Source organism: Hippoglossus hippoglossus, chromosome 16, assembly GCF_009819705.1.
Source record: "Hippoglossus hippoglossus isolate fHipHip1 chromosome 16, fHipHip1.pri, whole genome shotgun sequence".
NCBI classification, from domain to species: Eukaryota; Metazoa; Chordata; class Actinopteri; order Pleuronectiformes; family Pleuronectidae; genus Hippoglossus; species Hippoglossus hippoglossus.
Window position 1 is genome coordinate 22,280,786 of NC_047166.1, and position 22,631 is coordinate 22,303,416.

General features: G+C 42.4%; 1 protein-coding gene across 1 annotated transcript in view; it reads left to right on the top strand.

Annotated features, from left to right (window-relative positions):
- Positions 1–22,631, top strand: part of znf407 (zinc finger protein 407) — a 150,054-nt gene that overhangs the window by 79,397 nt on the left and 48,026 nt on the right. Inside the window, exons 6-8 of the mRNA XM_034611392.1 lie at positions 8,992–9,158; positions 18,798–18,881; positions 20,658–20,778. Coding sequence (XP_034467283.1) covers positions 8,992–9,158; positions 18,798–18,881; positions 20,658–20,778 — 372 coding nt within the window. The remainder of the gene's footprint in view (positions 1–8,991; positions 9,159–18,797; positions 18,882–20,657; positions 20,779–22,631) is intronic.

The following is a 22,631-nucleotide window of genomic DNA, read 5'->3' on the forward strand; positions in this document are numbered from 1 at the left end:
GTCCTTGTGGCGAGACAGAGGGCCCGTGCCAGATCCTTTTGTCTTTACTGCTTTTCTAACTCTGCAACCTTTGTGTTTGGAGGATTGTCTCCAAATGTCTCCCGTGTTACTGAATGCAAACCGGACTGGTTTTAATCCTGCCTGATCCAGCTTGTCTAGATACTACGCAGTAAAGTAAGACAAAAGGAACATTGCAGATACAATATTTGTATTAAAGTTCTGAGTTTTTAATGTCTCTGCTGCATTTGTCACAAGCCGAGTCTAGACTTGTTTTTCTAATAGTAGCATTCTGGTATGTATTGAGTTATGAAGAAAAATAAACTCTCCTAAAATCTGTTATTTAAAAGGAGAAAAGAAGAGGCAATAGTTGACTTGTTCATAAATGATTAGCCCTGTGCAGCTTCTTTCTGCAGTTTCTCACGTTTGTTAATATCTGACAAAGACGTGCTGTAATAATAGTGTGCGTACACACGCTGCTTTATGACTTGAAGATGTGCATGGTTCCTTTCTGTGGTCTGGGAGTTTGGGTGTTTATGCTGCGGTGAGCCACCAGCCATTTCACTTGTGCTGGCCGCACGCACGCACACACACACACACACACACACACATACACACACACATATTTTATACCCCTACTGCCACCGCCATCGCCTGCCCACTGACTCCAGAGAGAAGGGTGGGAAACATCTTGAATATTTTATGAAGCTTGGGAACCCCACCTCTGTCTTCCCCACCCTGAACCAATGCTGCTATGTCCTGCAGTGTGCACGCATACACAAACCTACACACACACACACACACACACACACACACACACAAAACAGAAATAATGTTTTAAATGCAATCATTGTCAGGCCCAAACAATGTCATTTATCAAGGGAGCATTTGGGACTGTATAATAAGTTTCACATTATTAATACAATTTTTCATCCTCTGTCAAGCCTATCTGATTTATGGCACGTGTGTGATCTAAGGTGATCATTGAATTACAATTCCAGTAATAAGAGAGAGAATGGACCCGGTCTTTTACTTCTGCCCACTGAAGCACACACACCCACGTATACACACAAACACATGCACCCGCACAAAAAACCAGGATAAACAGCCTCTAGTTGTAATATTCAGCATTTACACAAAACATACAACAAAAGTCACAGCCACACTATCTGTGTTGCAACTTAAACCAGTCATACCACGGAGGAAATTTGCTAAATATTTGCGAGTTAAACCAATATGCCAGCTTCCTAAATTCGGCGCGGTAGTGGAGAGAGGCTGAAAGAAACAAATGAACCCAGGCCCCTGTTAATTAGATAAGGGACATAGCTCATTATTCTAAAATGATGCTGGGACCAACAGAGTAAATATGAGAGGCCTGTTAGGGGCTTGGTATTGGGACGGGGATGCATGTCGTTACAGGGCCGAATGATTTACAACTAGAAGCTCTTTAATGTATAAACTGTACCTTTTATTAAGTGGCTGTCGTTACGGTCACTGGCTCAGTCATTTCCCTTTGTGTCTAATCAAAATCCATATCCAGACCCCAGCCGCTCCAGATGGGAGAGAAAACGGAGCGGGAATGTTAGCGTTCCCTTCCCACGGCCACCTCCACCTACGCCCCCAGTCTCGGCTCACATTCAGCAAACGCTACCAGAGAGATGTGTATGATGCAGATAATATAATCTAACAAACAACAGCAACAGCGAATAAACAAATGGAAATGTGAAATTATTTTGAGGTAATTAAATAACAAAGACAGACTCCTATCATAACATTTGGATCCAGTTTTAACAAGTAGTTGTGCTATTAGCAATGTTGTTTTTTTTTTCTCCACTTTATCAGATTAACTTGTTGTTGAGAATCCGCTGATCGGCGTCATACATCATCCTGTTTGATTTCTGTTTAGAGTGAATTTGGGGAAGCCGCTAATTGGATTGTGAGAGTGTAGCCCCGGTTAAAGATGGTAAACAGTGGAGCAGACTTGTCCCCCAACTCTCAGCCCCACAGGCTTCTGAGACGCCAGCTCTCCTCAGGATCGCCACAATTTATGACACATTTTCTCTGTATTCTTAAAAGATAATTAGGTTTATCACCCATTTTTTTCCCTATCGCCCCCCTTCCTTCCCTTTTGTGTACCTGAGAGCGCACAATTGCAGCATAAAAACATAAATATTTCTGCAGCACAGCAGCGCTGGCAGGTGAGCCTAATGAAATTCTAGGAGTGTAATTTGATTTACGAGGTGCTAATGCGGCCTGATATTAGAGAGAAAAAGCTCTGATATGGCTGCCTTGTGCTGTATTTAAGGCCTATCAGAAGCCTGATAAAGAGCATCCTGTCTTCCGCACTGCGGCTGAGTTATTGTTGCAGATATTCATATTGATAGTAATTCTTACGGACGCAATTTAGTGCCGGCAATATATAAATATGGAGATAATAGTTAATTTTGGTGGCTGCTCAGATTGCGATGCTTTAAATTCAAGACTTACAAAAAAACCTTTGCGCTTTGAAGCATCTGGACACTTTTTAAAGTGCAAGTGAAAGGATGGCGGGGGGGGGGGTTGAGAAAAGGCCTTTGACCGAACCATGTCACATAAATCAGATTTCCAGTACTTTTTAGCGTCTGATAATTTGAGCAAGAAGCGTTTTTGGTGCTCTTGATTTGCAGTTTTCCAGTTGAAATGTTTTGATTAATAGTTTGAAATCTGTAAAACTTACTGTGCTTTTAAATTAACTGACTTTGAGAAAAAGACATCACAGTAGTGCACACATGCCCACAGTGAAATAGATCATTTTGGGGGTTTTGTTCAAAATCATGTTGTTTCATTCTCTTGCAGAAAAGACTTCTTGTAATGGCTGTGCATGTAAGTTGGTGTGTGTGTGTGTGTGTGTGTGGTGTGAGTGTGTGTGTGTGTGTGTGTGTGTGTGTGTGTGTGTGTGTGTGTGCACCCTTTCCAGGCTCACATTTAGGTTTGTGTATTTCAAAGTGTGTTTGGGACTATTGAGCTATGGCTCATAATAAAACAGGCAATAACAGGGCCACCACAGAGGGACATGGCCTTTGTGACTCCCTGCTCCCCCTTCGCTCCCCTCTCCCCTCCGTGCCACCTCCTTTTCCTCGTGGTCTCTCCCCACCCCCTAAGTTATGGGCTGAATAACAGCACAACAATATTAAGATAACATTTCCTGATTGTTTGTCAGGCAGGAGGCTCCTTCACCCCGCTTTCATCACGTCCACCGTGTTCATTAAATTGACAATTTGTATTTGCCCTACAGCGGGATAAACAGGAGCTTATCTGATGGGCCTGGTCTTTTATTATTTATTTCATTATCTTTTTTTTTTTCCTCTCCTCCTCCTCCTCCTCCTTTTTCTCCCGGGATTGAAGGTAAACATAAATCAGCAGCAGCATCTCTGTTGCGTGCCATTGTTTATATTGCAGTCATATGCAGGAGCAGTCCTCTCAGAGGAGGTTCATCTACAATACTCTGCAGACACATGTGGCCTCTTCATGGAGGTTTTAGTTGTTGTTTTGTGTGACATGCTGGCTGCACACTCCTGCAGGTCTCAGTATGATAAAACTCGATAGATATTTCACTTTAAAATGCCCTTATGCTGGGATAATTCTCTGACTGGTTCCGGGGAGATTCTGCTCCTTTTTCTTGCCGCAGAGTTTGTGCTGTTGTCGTATCTCCTGCATCGGGCCAGAAATGGTTGTCTTCATTTGTTTGAATGTTAAACAAGCACCACCCGCAAAGCTGATGTGAGTAGCCACAGCCCACAATGACTACAGCGCTTTCCGAAGCATTTCTCCTGCGCACTGTGAGCGATGATGTTGCTCAGTTCGATATCTTAGCCGTGGAACAAGCCTGTCGTCGGTCGACATTGTGCACGCAAACGAAAAATAACGAAGCCAGCGGCCTTACTTAGGAAACAGTTGTCCCAGAAATTTAATCTTTTCCCCATTTTTTACCCAACAACCCCCCTCTAATCAGGTTTCAATTGACTGCCATTGAAGGAAGAGCCTCTGCTCAGACACATACTCTATAGGTCCGAGCTCAGTCAGACACCATTTAAGGCTTACTCAGTCTTCCTCCCAATATCTTGGAGAGCTCAGGGCCAAATGATTTAATCTTCATTCAGCTAATTTAGTCTGGATTTAAGCTGCCGGGTTGTCGAAGTGCAGAGTGATGGAGTCTGAAAACAGGATGAGAGGGAAAGGCAGAGTAGGGGAAAACGGAAGGAAGGAGGAAGGGAAGCGGAGCACGAGAGAGATAAAGATAGAGCGATGGAGGGAAAAAGAGAGAGATGAGGGAGGAGGAGGAGGAGGAGGAGGGGGGCTGAAGATGATGATCCATCCTGACCCTAGTGAATGCTGTCATGTTCCTCCCTCTAGGTAATCTCTCTCACTCACTCGCTATTTTGCATGTGAAAATGCTCTCCTGACAGTTGCATATCAGATAAATTTTCTCTCTTTTTACCCCCCTCGCCCATCTCCCCCTCTTTTCCCTTCACCAAATAAACAACAGTCTTCACTTTGAAGTTGTCTGTTTGTGTCAGTTTGGCTTGAGGCGAGAGTCGGCCTCTCTCCCTCTTTTCTGTCTTTGTGTTGCAGCGTGAGAGCATCGGCGGATTGCTTCCTCTCACACCAACCGGCCAACACGACAAGGAAACCAAGAGAAGGAATTCGGAGCTGTCTTAAAAACGGCTAACGCAATTAATTCAGTCAATTAAAAATGCTCTGTGCGTAGCACAAACCTGAAGTTGCAGTCAGGAGGAACAGGGGGTGTCTGTTTGGTTTCATGACAACATCTTTATTTTGTGATTTGTAGATTTAGAGAGCAAGGTATTGAGATTCTTAATCATAAAAACTGACCTATTTAATCACGTTCTTACTCATAATTCGTCCAGAACACACGATTACAGTTTATACTATCAGCACACTCTCTGCAAGGTCCCAGACAACAAGCAGCACCTCACCACTTGGGGGTGACAGTGAGTGTGTGGTAATGAGTCAGGTCCTTTTTTTCCACCTCCTGTTAGAGGTACAGTAACTCCTCCTTAGGGATTTTATATCACAATTAAGGCCAGTGTGGCCTGTGATGTTCTGACAGTAGCCCTATATGCCTGAACTGATGACAGGATCACACCACAGTATAGATATGGTAATGAGTGACAGTATAGACACAGTAGCATGCAGCTCTGTGAACGTACAGGCGAAAGACCCACCTGGGTCTTTGAATAAATCTGCACAGGGTGTCAATCATGCCGCTTTGCTGTGTGATCAGAAGAGCAGGGAAGGCGGGAAAGGGAGGAGTAAAGCGAGGGAGGAGATGGAGGGATGCAGGAGGAAGAAAAGCAGTGAAATAATGACTGGACGTAGAACTTGCTCACACAGTTACAGATGTTTATTAGCGCTGTGGCCTCCAGCTGATCAGACGTAAACAGTCCTGTCGCAGAGGAGCTGTCAATGGCAAGTGTGATTCTATGTGTATTCTAAGTGTTTTTATGTTCATACAATTTACAACAGCTCTCATTTGACAGTGGTGTGGCCTTTCCAGAATGCAGTAACTTAACACCAGGACACTCAACCGACAACAATTTAAATAGTGAACTGCTTTAAATATCAGACCTAAAAGTACATGAGCTTGTTACTTAAATACAATAGAGAAAGTATCCACACACTGGGATCACAGCTCCCTAAAGCTTTGTTAGCAATGCTCTCTCCCAACACTTGTGTCTTAAGGGAAATGCACAGGGGAAATTAGTGACTATAGGGTTGCAGTTAATGGTTGTTTTCATTGAATATAATGTTTTTATTCTTGATGAACTGATCAAGCATTTGGGGCGTTGGTGGCTGAGGAGGTATAGAGCAGGTCGCCCTCCAAGCAGGAGGTTGGTAGTTCAATCCCCGGCTCCTCCATTCAGCTTGCCAAAGTATCCTTGGGTGAGACACTGAACCCTAAATTTCCCCTGACGGCTGTACCGACAGTGTGTGAGTGATGTGGGACAGAGAAAGTGCTGCACATAGATGCACTGAATGTGTGTGTAAATGGGTGAATGGAAAAGCTGTTCTGTAAAGCACTTTGAGTGCTCATTAAGATTAGAAAACCTCTATATGAATGCAAACATCTACCATTTTTAATTTTGTGCTTTTTGTAAAAGAAAATGCCCATCACATTTCTCAGTGCCTTCTTAAAATGGTCCGTCCTTAACCCAAATACATTCATTTTACGAAAACAGTGGATAGCAGTGCATTATCATGTTTGTGTAGGTTATTTTGCCTTTTTGAAAAATTACAAAACATCCGAACTATACCCAGAAAGTTTTTACACTGCAAACAATCCTAACCACGGTTCAGTTTGATCCAGACTGAGACCACCTGTTTTGGTAGGACTATTGATGCGTTCGTCCGAAAGTAACAAAGGCTCCGTTCACACCTGTTGTTTTGGTTTGGACTAAACAGAAAGGTCTGAAACGAGTCCAAACTATGACCCGTCTTACAAGCCCCTCGTCTTTTTCTTGACTTGCCATCATTCTTTTGCTGCATTGAAATCATCATCATCACCTTCGCTTCATTACATAGAATTAAAAATCACAGCCACATGCCTACTGTGTACTTTCAAACCCTAAATTCCTTGTTAAGATTTAGCTTTCTCAAACTGTTGAATCTTGAACTGAGGTTTTCGGCAGCATTTTCTGTATTTATGGAGGTTGTTTTGTTGCTTTTAAATTCAGGTCTAGGAAGCAGGATATAAAGTCTTCAGGTTTAAATTGGCAGACCTCTGTGTCTCTCCATCTTTGCTTCATACACATGCATAAACAAGCACATTTGCTCCGGCTCTCTCTCTCTCTCTCTCTCTCTCTCTCTCTCTCGCCCCCCCCCGCCCCCCGCCCCCCGCCCCCTCCTCTACCTCTTTCCTTTGGTGTGTTTTGCATGGTGCCTGGCTGTTTAGAGGCAGTATGCATATGTATGGGCGGGACGGTGGATCGTGACGGGATCTGACATGCCGGGACAAGATCAAAGCGCTCCATCTGATCCCATAAAAACAGACGCAAACCCTCCTCTCATCCTTACAAAACCCCCACTGATAGTCAACTCTGCCAGCCCTGACTCCTCCATCTTCTCTCCTCTCCTCCTGCCTTCCCTTTCTCCCTTGTTTTTCTCCATCCCAGCATGCCGCATGCCCACGTCAAGGCCTGCCTGCCTGCCTGCCTGGCTTTGCGATTACACCCCGTGATAAACAATGGCCCGTTTAGCTCATAAAGCAGGAGTGTTGTGCATAATGTTTACAATAAAAGATAGCATCTCTTCACTCATCTTATTTACCTCTCCCACGGTGGCATGGGCGACGAGCTGTTTCTATAAATACCGCGGGGAGGAAGGAAGGGGAAGGAAATACAGATGCAGACTTACATCTGTTGGTCAAATAAATTCTCTGCCAAGTCAGTTGATGAGAACGAGAGGAAAACAGAGATGTTTAAATATGCATTTGAGCTTAGAGCCAGGTGATAAAGGCGCCATTTCAAAGCTGCTCCATCCTTCCCGGTAAGTGAGCTTAAAATGTCCTCTCAACTAGTTGGGGGACGACATGCATATCACATTTAGATTTATCTTTATGGAACATATAGATTGATATGGAAGCCGGGACACATTTTCCTCTCCGTCTCTCCCTCTCTCTACCTCCCCATCTTTAATTCCATCGTTTCTCCCCTTTTCCCTCCCTCCCCTCACATTCTCTTTTGCAACCACCCCCCTCCTCCCCCTCCTTCCAGTAAGGAAGATGTATGAGTTTGAATTATTGATTCAGACACATGCTACATGCTGCTTGGAGTCATTATTTGTTCAGGTGAGTGTCATGCTGCTCGCTATGAAACAGATACCACAGGGATTAAGCGACACAATCAGGACTTAAAGACAGCTGCCCTCCCTAAAATAACATGGCCCTCGCTGCAAGACGAATGCTCCCCAAAACCCGACTTCATTTGTTTATGACTCGCACATTAGTCATTCTGTGCCTAAATTATAGCGCAGGGGTAAAGATTAATTCAAGCACAGGCTTTCTTTCTATTGTTTTGTTTTTTCTACCTCGATGTGTCTCTTGAAGTCTAATAACACAGCAGATGAATATAGGTGCACACATCCTACACATAGATAAAAAAAACAACTTGCTTTTGTTGCGTTGTAGGCGTTGGCATGGAGAAATAGACAGATGTCCAGAGTAAAGAAAGAACGGAATGCATATTTACTTCTCTCCTCGGATTATCAGAAGAGGCTTGTGGCATCGTACAACTAAACAAAATACACCACACATGACAATTCATGTTTTTGCATTTATTGGATTGATACTGACTACGTAAAGCAGTGTCAGCGCTGATGTTGCTGATGTGAACATAAATGAGAAGGACGCGTTTGAAGAGATGTTAAGATGGAGGAAGGAAGCTTAAACTGAGGAGTGAGGGGTAAAATGTTGCAAACTGTTCATTTAGCCCTGGCTAAGTGGTCGGGGACACTGGACAGGTGAACTCTATTCTCCCCATTGGCCCTGCGGGGTGTGTGTGTGTTTGTGTGTGTGGACTGTAACAGAATTTCTCTAGTCCTCTGGGCCCTGGTGCAAAGCAGAGAATAAATGGTGGAGGTGGCAGGCCAGGACAGAAAAATCAATGCCTGCTTATACAGACATGACACACCAGCAGCCAACTGCCTTCTGTGTGTGTGTGTGTGTGTGTGTGTGTGTGTGTGTGTGTGTGTGTGAGAGAGTGTGTGAGTGTGTGAGTGAGTGAGTGAGTGAGTGGGGGCGTAGATGTACAGCGCGCAATCATACAGCCCTGTGCTCTGTGGGTGTGAGCGTTCGTATCCAGCAACCTCCATTTCCTTTCTCACAGGGTAGATTTTCTAGCATTTTATGTCAGCTTTGGGATCAGTAAATAACTCTTCGTTTTTTTCCCCCCCTCCTCCTCATTCCTCTCTGCCTCTCTTCTTCTCCTCCTCCTGCAGGAAGTTTGAATGCGAGTTGTGTGAGCGCACCTTCAGTGAAAAATGGGCCCTGAACAACCACAGGAAACTGCACAGTGGGGAGAAACCGTACAAGTGCGGCTGGCCGTCCTGCCACTACGCCTTCCTCAACCTGTCGGCCATGAAGGACCACTACAGGACACACACCGGTGAGACTAGCAACCTCCACCTTGAACCATTAATGCTCCACGCCTACACGAACACACCGACTGACACTCAACATGCAAAATTTGTTCAATTTGCTTTTTACAGGCAAAGCAGTGTTTGTATGAGTTGAGGACAAAGGGTTAGTTATTTAGCAGGAAACACTAAACTTGGACCAGACAGAATGTACTTTTTCATTCCTCTATAGCCGCAGTGTATTTAACAAAATTAAGTTGATGTGTTAACTGTGAAAATCTCACATTAATTATGAATCTTCACAGCTTTGTTTGGAATAAATATACACGCGTTTTTGGCTGATAGCAGCCATGACTTGTCCATCTGTACTGATTTTCAACATCCAGAGAAAGTCAAGAACTAGTTCTTGGCATTTTTGCAGACACTCTTGTTCCATGGTTAAGCCCTTACCTCCCAATAGGACCGTCACTGTTGAATGATGATACTTCAGCCAAATATATTTCAATAGAGACTGTGAGAAGCCAAAAGGAGGATGAAAGCACCAAAAAGTTTTTCGAATTTCGTCTTTGTTATGTGTTTTTCTTTGGCCATCCTTCACACTTAAAGGGTTGATTAATGCCCGGAAATTAAGGTTTTGTATCTATCCCAATTCCAATGGATTGTGATGTGTATTTCCAGACTACATCCATACGACGACATTTTCATTTTTAAAACGGCATTTTCAAACTAAAACTAAAAGAATGTGTCTGTCCACACAAGGGTTTTGACTGTGTATCATTTTTAATTACCATCCATACTTACACGCCTGAAAACGCATCTCACGTGACCGCGCACATACACTGGGTATGCGTGTGCTGTTGTAAACAGGAGTTGCTCATCTTCTACTCATGTAAGCAGTTAAATCATTGTAAAAAGCTGAATTTAACTGCACAACAGCTGTTAGCAAAGACAACACACTCAGCAACGCTTGTAATTGTTTTATCCATGTTGCATTCTACACTGGTAGCCAAAGCTAACGCCGATTTGTTTTCTCCGAAAGGGGGTCATGTGATAGGAGCCTAACGAATCATCAAAGGTTATGTTGTGATCGATAAGACCCAATCAGCAGTTTCTAAATGTATTCATGGTGCAGACTACGAAAACAGGGCCAGCAGCGTTTCAAACTTCTCCATTTTGGCGAAGGCTTATCCGTAGCAGAGTTGATGTGTTTTCAAACAAAAACGTATTAGTGTGGATGTTCATCACATCCATCTGATCCTGGAAAGTGTTTCTTCGCAACCTGTCAAGCATGGTTATCCACTCTGATGCGAAATGGAGGGAAAGAAAGTTTTATTGTATTTTCATGTGTAACGTCAGTTCATTCACACATTGACATTGTCTTTCAGGTTAAATAAAAAAAAAGAGAACCATTAAGTAGATACCCAAATAATTAAAAACAGAAATGTTTCACTGATTTGTAACTGTTGGATTTCAAAGCTGAATTTTTATTTCACAAATATATTTATATTATTAATGTAATGAGCAGTTCAGAAGCATATTTTTAACATACATTATGGTGATGTGATAATCACCAGCTGCAGTTTAACCACTTTTTTGTCACTGTGACGCTGGTTCAGATTTTATCGTTGAAATCATTGGGTATTTTTTTATCATTTATTTATATACACTGCCTTTTCTTTCTTACTCCATCCTTCCCTTCCATTTCTCAATGTACAGTAGAGTACACTGTGGGACTGTTCTGAGTTTTTGTACTTTCTAAAAACTTAGGATAGACAGATGGTGCGGTGGGCGGTGGGAGGATACTGTCTTGAATAATAGCCCCTCGATAGGAGCCCAAGTCAGCCTCTTTGAAAGTGTCTTTATGCTGCAGCCCAGCAGTTTCCCCTCGGCCTCAGTAATGTCCCACACACAGCTCCTTGATGCCCTTTTAAGTCAATGACAGAAGCAGCAGCAGCCAGTGGCCTGACAGCCTGACTGAGCGCTTGCAGGAGAGCCCTCCATCCGTCACGGGTGCCTGCTGCGTGTGTGTGTGCGTGCGTGTGTGTAAGTGTGGGACTTGCTGGATGTTATTTTAAATGTGTTTTAACAGTGATGTAACGTCAAGGCACCTCTGACATAATTAGACGTTTTATTTTCATTTGTTTCCAGCACTCATCATTCCCCATCAGGCGACTGGCGTCAGCCTGTCACCTAACTGTCACCTGAAAAGGTGTGGGGTGGCGTGGTGGTGATGGGGGTGTTGGTGGTGGTGTGTGTGTGTGTGTGTGTGTGTGTGTGTGTGTCTCAGACTTGAAGAGAGCAAGAGAAGTGATTGAGATGGAAAAAGAAAGTGATTGAATAAGAGAGCTAGAAAGATCAAGGGTGACCAAGTATGAACATTGGAAAATGGGAGAATTAAGATTAAACCTGAACCAACCCCATTTTCCTGAGCGACAAGACCTGACTTGATTAGCAAGACCAAAAACAGCTAACACAATTTACTCTGTTGAGACCTCCGACATTCCTTATCCAGTTGCAGTCATTGCAGAGTGTGTCAGCTACTGCTATACACTCATTGAGACTTGACACACATGTTATCTGCATGTATATGATCTGTTCAAAGGTTATAAATCAGCTTCTCCATGGCATAAAGATACAATTCTAACAATGGAGTAGTATATATAAAGTTGAACTATTCTGGTACCGTAGCAGGCAGTATGACTGAAGAGTGTGTACCAGAGCTAAGTATAGTGATACACACAGATCTGGCTGAAAAAGTCACTTGCTGAAGTCTTGACTGATTTGGTTTTGTCATGCGTGTGTAATTGGTTCATAATCCTCTAAAGTAACCGTTCTAATCCCTTGAAACAATGCACCAAAAATACAGCCGATTTCCATCCATTCATCTTTATTAAGGACACAGCTCATGAGGGGTTCACAGCACAAAATAAAACAAGTGGTTCCACATTCTATACAATAACATGGCTGAACTCGGTATAGAGTAAATGAATCCCATTTGTAGAACCACATAACCTGGACACACATCTATGGATTAGATTTCGTATTACAGCAGAACAGGTGGGCACTGCAGCTTGTTGGAACACATACAACCTTCCCTTTCCTGGCCAACATACTTGCTTTGCGTTCAGCTTTCAGCAATATCTTTAAATGTCAATGGCATCTAATTACTTTTTTATTAATCCCAAAAATATGAAAAGTCAAACAGATACATAATATAGAACAAATATAACATTTAATAAAAAATAAATATCAAGGTTATACTTATATGGTTTGTTTCAGTCTTCAATTGTTAAGCCACAGTTTTGGTACCATTACCTAGCCTAACTTTTACCACACTAAAATAGTCACATTCTTACTTTAAATATAATTATAATTTCATGATGTATTATATTATTATTGTTGTTAACTGTACCCACACTCTTTGGCAGTGAGTTGGAACTGGGCTCTCAAGTTTCACTAGACCTGCGTCGCAATATTTTGTACATTTGTATTTCCGTCACCATCACCCCTACATCTGATCAGTGTTTATGTTATGGACCAAATATCATATTAATCTCACAGTCATACCAGGCAGGAAGAACTCATCCTCTGACAATCAAAATAACACTCTTCTTTTCAATATATTCCATGTCACAATTTGTACCATGCTGTGTCAATAACTGTTGAAGAGCAGCACTACATGCAGAGAAAATCGCCAAATCATCTGCTTACACTAGGTGGTTTTTGATAGAATTACCAAGCATGCACCCTGTTCCTCATTCATTCCACTGTATTGACAAATCATCCATACAGATGTAAGAGGAGAAGGAGACAAAATGCAGACCTGTCGGACTCCATTATTCACATGGAACCGAACAGATACAGAGGAGACGACAGGTCCCCTCTGTCATCATTTGTCAAAATATCATTTGGAATGCTAAAGTTTGGCTGTTTGCTAAACCTCTATACCTCAAACGGTGATTGTTACAGGGCATGGCAGGTCTGTCAAGCTTTGGATTTCTACACATAGTAAAGAGGAATAGGAATAGGACAAATAGGTCCGCAGTTAGAGTGATACTCTCTGTTTAAAGAGATTGTAAGATGATGTCTGTTTTTTAATCTTTTCCCCTTTCTCAAGCCAAAAGTAAAAGAGCTTAAGTTAAAGGGATGGATTAAACACTGTTTGTCCCCTCCTAACAAACATTAGCATGTTTAGCTAAGAAGCATGTTATTTAAAGTAACATTAAAGTAACAGGTGGAGCTAATATTAACTGCTTCATATTATTCTTGGTGGATTAATCTATAATAATGCATTTTTATAAACTGATCTTGTGTTCTGCTTGTATAACCTTGATCTGCAAACTAAAAAGTATACAAAGTTAAACATTAAATTGAGTAGTCAAGTACAGTAAAAGGACTTTCTTTTTCTCTAAAGAGTTCCCTTTTTAAAACAAATTAACTTTGAGTGTAAAAGTATGTCTTTCCTCTTAACTTGTAGAGTGAGGAATAGCATTATATGCTGGCTGGTTACAGCTCATGAAATGTGAAAGGACTCATTCAATGAGATGCCTGCGTTTGTCAAGATCTCCCTGAGGTCCAGTTATTGTTTTCAAAAGTTTTAAAAGTTTACAATAAATGTTTTGTGGTAAACCTCATTATCATTGTAAATTGTTCTATGTAAATGTTTGCTCCGAATAAGGCAATTCAGAGGCATAACAACTGAGGGTGCAGCAATAAGCACTTAATAAAGACCACATCAACAATGTTAAGTACTTATTTTGCATTGCACCTACTACTGCATCATGGCAAAACCATATAGAAAATGTCTAGTTTTATCATCCTGTGGTCAGGAACAACGATTGTGACTCACAGAACCCCCCCTCAAAAAAAAAAAAAAGTTAACACCTCTGCTCTCCTTCTCCTGCCTCTAACGGGATTCATTGTTCCTCCGTGATTTGTGTGTTTTTTATGTTAATCGCTCCCTGCTCACACACCAGTCGCGTCTGAGGGAGGGTGAGGAGGAGGGCGGGTGTCTGGGGGGGGGGGGATTCAGTGGTCGTCAGCCGCCAGGGTCATTTGTAACGGCTGATGAATGAGCGACTCAAATAAATAAATAACTGCACTGCGTCTGACCCACCCAGCTTTTCCCAGGCTCTTGGTCGTTGTAGGGAGGGGTGTTGTGCTGGGGGGGGGGCGGGGGGGGGTGAGCACAGCGACAGGGCCACAATTGATTTCCTCATTGCTTCAGTTTGTCGCTTAATCTGGCGATATGCTGATAAATCTTCGCACTTTGTCAATTAATTTCCCTGAAAAATGAGACCCAAAATGGCGAGCACATCAATACAGCAGCGGATTCTGTGTCAAAAATTAAGCGGTAAAATTAATTGCCCTCCCATCCGCTCCTGCTAAAACATAACTAATGAGGGAGGCAATTATAGCTGCATGCGACTCCTCCGGGGTTATTTAAAACACACACACACACACACACACACACACACACACACACACACACACACACACACACACACATATATATATATTCTTGCAAAGAGAGGTTGTATATTTTGACTTCAAAGTTCTTCTATTGTCTCGCAATAAGGTATATTTAATTCCAGGAAGGGGTGGAGGGTTGAGGTGTATCATGGGAACAAAGGAAAATGAGCGATGAGTCCAATATTCAAATCGTCAAAAAAGTTTAGCGTCTCTCGATGCACACACAAGAGCGGGAAAGGTGGTTCAGGGCCATTCTCGTGACTGGTGCTGGATTTTGGGTACACCTGGTTGTGTAAGTGAATGCTTGTGACCCACAGCTTGAGTTGTGTTTGCAGCTTTGTGTTTCTGGGGCATCTGAGGATTAATGTTTGAGTTTAGGGTTTAGAGTCGGGGTTGAGTTCAGGCTGAGGCTGTAAAAGATGAGGATGTGGTTTTAGGGTTACTGTTATGTTAGAATAATGTTTAAAGCAAAGGTTAGGCGTTATTCATGTAGAGATGAAAGGTAGAGGTGAAGGTGAATCAGGGTTGAATGTAGTCAATTTAAGGTTGTGTTGTGGGTGGGTGGGACGGCTGCGGCGTCGATTCTATACTGAAGTATAAACTGGCCTTTAGCCAGCCAGATCCTCTGGTGTTGACAGCCGCACGTCACTCTCGTACTACCCCACCTCGCCGTCCCCACCTAGGTCCTCAGAGGGTTCACCGCCACAGAACAGCAGATGAAAAGCACACATGTAATTTATCGCCAACGTTTCCTCCTCAAGAATAATTGTGGCGACCGCGGCTGGGCGAAGGGATCGATGGCTATGGATTTTTCTGTGGTGGGGTCTTGTAGCGTTGGTTGTAATGAGAGAGGGGAGGGAGGGAGCAGAGGAGGGGAGGATGACCAGTTGTTTTTCTGATAAGGAGAAAAGGTCTGACCAGAGGCTTCGTAACTCATCTAAAGTTTAGAGATACAGGAAAAAATTTGACTTTTTCTATTTTTTCATCAAACCTGAAAACATTTTCTCTCCGAGTATCAAACAACAACAAAATAATCACCCAAAATTTGTGGGGATACTTTGCATGATATTGTTAATGCAAATTGTTATTTTTTTTTAGTCACTGATTTGAAGTAGACAGGGCTCAGCTCGAAAAAAAAATTATACCAAGTATTTGTGTGCATCAATGAAGAAATGTAATGACGTAATATTATAATGTTTTGTGGTCTTAGCTGAGGTTTTGACTGTTAAAGTAAAAACTCTGATTAACTTTCAGTGTTGCTTATTGAGTCAAAAGAATTTCAGTTTATCGAGAAATACCTAAGACTTAAAACCAAGTTTTAATGGCTTTCAAAATCTGTTATATTGCTCCGGTGTTTCTGCTTTCAAGAATTCACCAAATTTACACTACCCAGTATTCCCTTTTATTTCATGCAGTTATGTTGCCATAAAAAATACGAAATATTTTACATTTTCAGATTCTGCGACCTTTTTTTCCCAGGCATATCAGACGTCATATATTTAAAACAGTAAATGTAAAAGGGAGGATTTCATGCGGCTACATGAAATAGCAGAATAGACATTTAATTATATGAAAACATTGTTCCTTTAAAGGCCATCCACGCTGGGATTGGAGCGGGAACCTGTATGAACTGGCAAATGTACCTTTTTAAGGCTGTTTCTCTTCCTTCTAAGTGGCACTACATTATAACTCTCCTCACAGTCGAGTGGCTTTCAATGGGTATAACAGAGGAAACTTGAGGCTGTTTTGTCTCTGCGGACCCGGTGAAAGCTGCTATCTGTGCAGAAGAGGAGCAGAGCACCGCTGACGCCCAGCTGGAAGAGTCACCCAAATGTGTTATCTGTGTTTGGCAAGAGCTGGAGTTCAACATCAGCATTTAGATGACTATTTAAGTGACAGAGAACCTGGCTGCACATGATGTACATACAGTACATGCAGCTTGTGACACCCACAGAGTTTCCAGATATGTGCTGGTACATAACATGTACATATAGCACACCACAAGCAGTATGATTTGTGTATATGTATCAATGTGGGGATATCTGCATTGGGTGTGTGTGTGTGCGGGTTTGTGTGCGCGTGCACATGTATGTGTTTCCCTGAGTGAGTCTTATCACAAATGTTGTGGTCTATGTGTGTGTGCGCAGGAGTGTGTGACTGCCTGTGTGCAATGGCACAGAGAGAAAGAGAGAGAGAGAGCATCATGCTGTTAATGACAGAGCCAGATGCAGGGAAGAGAGGAGGAGTGTAAAAAAGCTCTCCACGCTCCCCATCTGGAAGGCATCGCCCCTAAATGAAGTTGTACAAAACCATCCCATTGATAATAAAGCTAATTTTTATGGCTCTGACAAGTATGTAATTATGTTCAGCGGTGCTTTTCAGATTTTATCACAGTCAATAAACCACACTGGCAATTTCCCGTCCCCCATTTGACATATTTACACGGATCCATCTGATTGGAGGAATTAGTTAGCTGTGAGAGCTCTGATGGATATACACTAGTGATCTGTGACTTCTGCTTGGCTCATCTGTTAGCCAACTAGAGCCACTGCTCATCTGTTCAGTCTGTCTTTTTTTTCTCACTTCTGTCTCTCTCCTTCTTCACACATTTCTCGTAATTTTACTAACTCAACATATCCTTCCTCTCTGTCGTTACTTGAGCTCTCAGATTCTGCTCAATGGCACTTCAGCGACAGATCTGAGTTGAGACAGTGTCTCTTATTCGGGCCAAATGGTTAGGAGACATAGCCCATGGGCGTATACGCCTTGAGCAGCAGGTCCCAGGTTCGAATCCCGCATGGCTGGACCATTTACCGCGTGCCATTCCTCTACTGTCACCCCTGTGTCCTGTCACTCCTGCACTATCCTCACAATCAAAAACTGTACTTTAGAGAAAATGACTCTCCTTCCTTCCACCCCAGACTCAGGGGACTGAAAGGATTCATGAATCCTCCTCAATCACTTTTCACGTATTACCACACCATGATATTTGATGTTGTAATTGTACTATTTCATTGTATTTTATTTTTGATTAATGTTGAAACAACATTGAAATTAAAAATTATTAGAGACAGATACATTACACTTATTTGAGCTGAGGCAGACAACAGCAGAAACAAAGGCGAATGTCATGAGTCGAGTGGCTTCACTTACACATGTGAATGATAGCAGCAGGATAAGCAGTTTATTTTATTAGTAATCGCATCACTTGCAGTCCCAGTGTGTCAAAACAAGCTTGCTGCAAAATAATGCACGTTCACACACAGGCTTCGAACTTACTAAACACATAACAGAAATATACACGAGTTTATTAAGCTCCATCTGATCTAACACTTCAAGATACTCAACAGATAGAAATAATAAACTGGTTTTGTTGCTGTATGTTGGTATTTATGACATGAACGGCATTGATTTCAATGATGTACTGAAGGATAGTTTAGTGTCACAGCTGTGGCTTCTGTTTCTTTCACTAATGATACAACTGTAGTATGTGGCTGGCTGCAGTATAGGTCTTAAACCCTGCCTCCTCCATGTTAGTGGATGGGACATGGACCAAACTAAAAAGTCAAATATACTTTACTCATGGTTTCTGTGATTTTAGGTAGTTCTCATCACACTGATGTTTGTTCAAATGCAAATTTTTCCAGTTTGGTTTAAATTAGTTATTTGTGAAAAGTCATGATTGACAGCTTAGATTGACTTATAATTGTTCGAGTGTGTCAGTAGGACCCCGCCACCACGGCTCCATCCCCCAATCGCTACTGCACAGACGCAGGCTGCAAATGCACAAATTGGGTTTGCTTCATTTCTGGATAGTGGGAGGAAGTGGAGAAAATGTCAATCATCTATTTATACTGTCTATGCACCAAACTGATCAGTATCAGGCTAGATTGGGCCACATTGTAAAGGATTGAACCGGCTCATAAAAAGCTGATCATATCTACTCTTCTTTCTTTTCTTTTCTGTGCCCTGATATAACCTCTCACCCTGTCACTCTTAGAGTACTGCTCTCCTTTAACACAATCCAAGTGAAAATGATTACGTGTAAATCTGAAAAACTATGTTTCCACCAGTGTGAGCAGCTCTGATTCCAAACACAGAGGTTGAATAAACTCTGATGCCTACAAATCCATTACCTCTCCTCTCTCATGTTTCTCATAGACAACACTCTCTCTTCTCTCTTTCTACCTCCACAGGAGAGAAGTCTTACCTGTGTGACCTGTGTGGTTTTGCGGGAGGCACGAGACACGCCCTCACCAAGCACAGACGCCAGCACACGGGTAAGAAACGACACACACACCCTGAACTCGCGCTGTGAAATAATCCAGTCACACAACCCAACTGTGGTACGTGCGGAGCTCCACGAACATGATTCTGGATGGTGACTGACACTTGAAGATCTGAACAACAACAATATTTTTTTCACGTAGTTTTAGGAACTGTTTGTACACACCCACACCCACACACACACACACACACACACACACACACACACACTCATACTCATGCAGGCCCATCACTGTGACGTGCTGCTGTCAGTGATAGGCATGTGTACCAGGATGGCTGACTGAATCTGATATTTTTAATTTCAGTTATCATTTCACCATGTCATTCTGTCGCTTAGGGAAATTGCATTTTTCAGATAGACTGTCAATAACAAGCGCTTTTTTTGGAAATTGGGATCGTGAAACAAATACTGTTCTTAACCGTTGTCTGGCAGGCGCCCAAGGATCAAGAATCCTGTTATAAATATTCATCTAGGGTTTTCATAATTCATTTTGTTTGCTCTTTCTCTGTCATTCCGCCCCGGAACCTCTAATTTCTGTCCTCCTCTCCTGTGTTGACATGTGTCAATTCCACTGATTTAGCTGTTTATTCAAATCTGTTGTGGTGCAGCTTCACATGAGGGGACCACCCTGTCTGACATTGTGTGCTTGTCAGAGTTTAGCTGGTACAGATATCTAACCGCTGGTGCTGATGCCAATATTGTTATGTGGTTCGTGTTTCCTAAAGAAAGCATTGATCATTTATTTAGTGTCTCATGTTATTCCTGTCAGTAATTGAATACCTTGTTAACAAACTACTATGACGTTCTGTGAGTTAGTAGCTGTAAACACTGACATTCCTGAAGCTGCTGAGTAAAATACCTCCTCACTGCTACTGGCTGGCCATGTGAAATCAAAATAATGAAACACACAAACCTCCCAGAGAACACTTGCACCTAAATACATCGGTCAAGCCATTTGAACTTCATGTTGATTTGATACCTCCATGCATTTGTAAGTTTTCAGCATATCCTGCTCACTGTAAGATTAATTATTTAGGTAACTTTGGTTATTTTGGTCTCAAATGTTGAGCAGACACAAATCTTTTCAGTGCTGCTTTAAGTGTTTCAGCTTGAACTGCAACTTCCACACAGTGTCTCCAGTTGACTTTTCGTATCAATATCTCAGCCAAGGAGGTCTTTTCTTCATGTTCAGGCTGTTTGTCTGTTAGCCGGATAACATAAAAACTACTGAACCAATTTTCTATCAATTTCGTAGAAGGGTTGGATATTGACCAAGGAAGAATCCATAAATTTTCAGAGGATTCAATTCAGTGGTTGGATCAAAGATTTGTTGTTTATTTTTGTCAACATTGCGAGATAGGGTGTTGGCCTTGGAGGAGGATGCCCTCCTAGTTATGAAAGTGTGATGGTACAAATTAAACTATGGTTTAATGTGGCTGCCTAAGTTTAGGTAATTAATGGTAAATGCTGCAGTGATGTCATGAAAAGTAATTATATTATCACATATAAAAAAAAGTGATTTACAGCACGCAGGGTATGTATTGCCCCTCAGATGCTTCTCATTTTTCATGAATCAGTCTCAAAATTGATCACAAATTTGGAACAATTTAAAATGTCTTTTAGTTAGCAAAGTAGTGTCACATATTAGCCAACTCATGGCCATTGTAGCCTTCTACCTTGTTTTGTATGTTTATATGTCAGTGTGTGTTTTGTCAGTGCAAAACCTTCAGTCTCTCACTCTCATCTCTTCAACCTCTCTACCCCACAGGAGAAAGACCCTTCAAATGCAAGCTCTGCAACTTCGCCTCCACTACACAGTCCCACCTTTCGCGGCACAAACGTGTTCACACTGGGGAGAAACCATACCGCTGCCCCTGGTGCGACTACAGGTACTGGCTCATTGACCCGCCCACGGATGGTGGCACTGATGGCCACCACCATGGCACTGATGATCAGAGGGGTGATTGGTCATTTGTGTGTGTGTGTGTGTGTGTGTGTGTGTGTGTGTGTGTGTGTGTGTGTGTGTGTGTGTGTGTGTGTGTGTGTGTGTGTGTGTGTGTGTGTGTGTGTGTGTGTGTGTGTGTGACTGAGAGAGGTGGAGGTGGAGGGCAGACAGGTCTAATCTCCACAGCATGGCTCCATCTCATCACTCTGCCATCATCAACAGGCCCAGCCAGATCCCCCAACATGCACACAAATATACACGCACACGCGCACACACGCACTGTCACCGGCAGGTCCCTGTCATTAAAACACCATCATACCACATCAGTAATTACACAGGAAATTGTCGGTGAAATTGAAAAAGTTTTGGCTGGCGTTGCACATCTCCATCTCTCTCTCTCTCTCTCTCTCTTTCTTTCCTCCCCTTCTCTCTCTCTCTCTCTCTCTCTCTCTCTCTCTCTCTCTCTCTCTCTCTCTCTTTCTTTCTTTCTGTCTTTCCCTCATCCTGTTCTTCCTTATGGCAGAAGAGTGTGAAAAGGAATGATCTCAAGCCCATCATTGGTTTTAGATGTACTCTTCATTAGTTTTTTCCCCTTTGTGACAAAGTCATTTCAGCAGCTTGCTACACCTGCTCCGCTGCAGTGAAACACTCCACTCACTTCATATGTGTTTTGTATGCATACAACTTTGGGGGGGAGGATTATGCTGAGAGGTGACAATCATAGTTGAGAAATTGAATGATCACAGCATTGTCTCACCTGGTACCTTAAGTTGTCACAAACCCTTGTATTAAGCAATGACCTGTGTAGAGTAATTTATCTGATGAAAGATGTTCAGAAGATGTGAAGATTTTGTTTTGTATACAGACATTCATGTTCCCAGGAGGATGAATCCTACTGTTTTTTTAGATGCTGTTACTGTTCTTCTAGTGCCACCATGGCTCACCATGAAATTATCGTTCAAGATGAACTGTAAGAACTTTGGTGATTCCTTGACTTTTCAGCTAATGTCTAAGAAATCTAACCCTGAGGTCACATTTTAATTTCGTCGATTTATTTTGATGTAGGGTCGGATACTACTAAGCTATTTGGCTCAATGCACTTGAGCCTAAGTTCCTTCTAAAAATGCACTAGAATCGCTCTACACTCTTGTTTCTGCGTGCTGATACTGTGCAGTAATTCTGCAAACTGCAGACATTTGTTGTTTTGCCCAGAATTCAATTCTTGTTATGACAGAGAATGTGTTCCTCTCGGGACACTATAACCTGAAAACCCAGGAAAGAAACCCAACACTGTAAGATAAGGATGACACATACATTTGTTGAGTCTGATCCAAATATCTCATTAAACTCAGTCTCATTGAATCAAAGGCATTAAGTATTGAAAATATATACCAAAAAACTATTCAGTCATATGAATTAGCCGATTTTTATTTTACTCAAAGGCAAATTTTGGTCCCACATCAAACCACCACATTTTACTAACCCCCACATCAGAAAGATACCGCACATAGAGAGAGCCAAATGTCCCTGGCCCCATTGTTCCTGCGTTGATACTTAATAATCATTACAGATAGTGGCAAATGAAACAGTAAATTAGAAGCCCAATTAACATTTTGGTGGCCTCAGGGGTTCAGAGGGGTCCAGAGGGGAGGGAAGAAGTGTGGATGAGGAGGGAGGTGGGGGGAAATGCCCCGCTGGCTTGCTAATGTGAGGAATTGAATGTAGGGGCCTCAGACAGCCGTGAGGGGCCTTGCCTTGGCCCCATGTTTTTACACTCTGACGTCTCCGGTGGTTGGA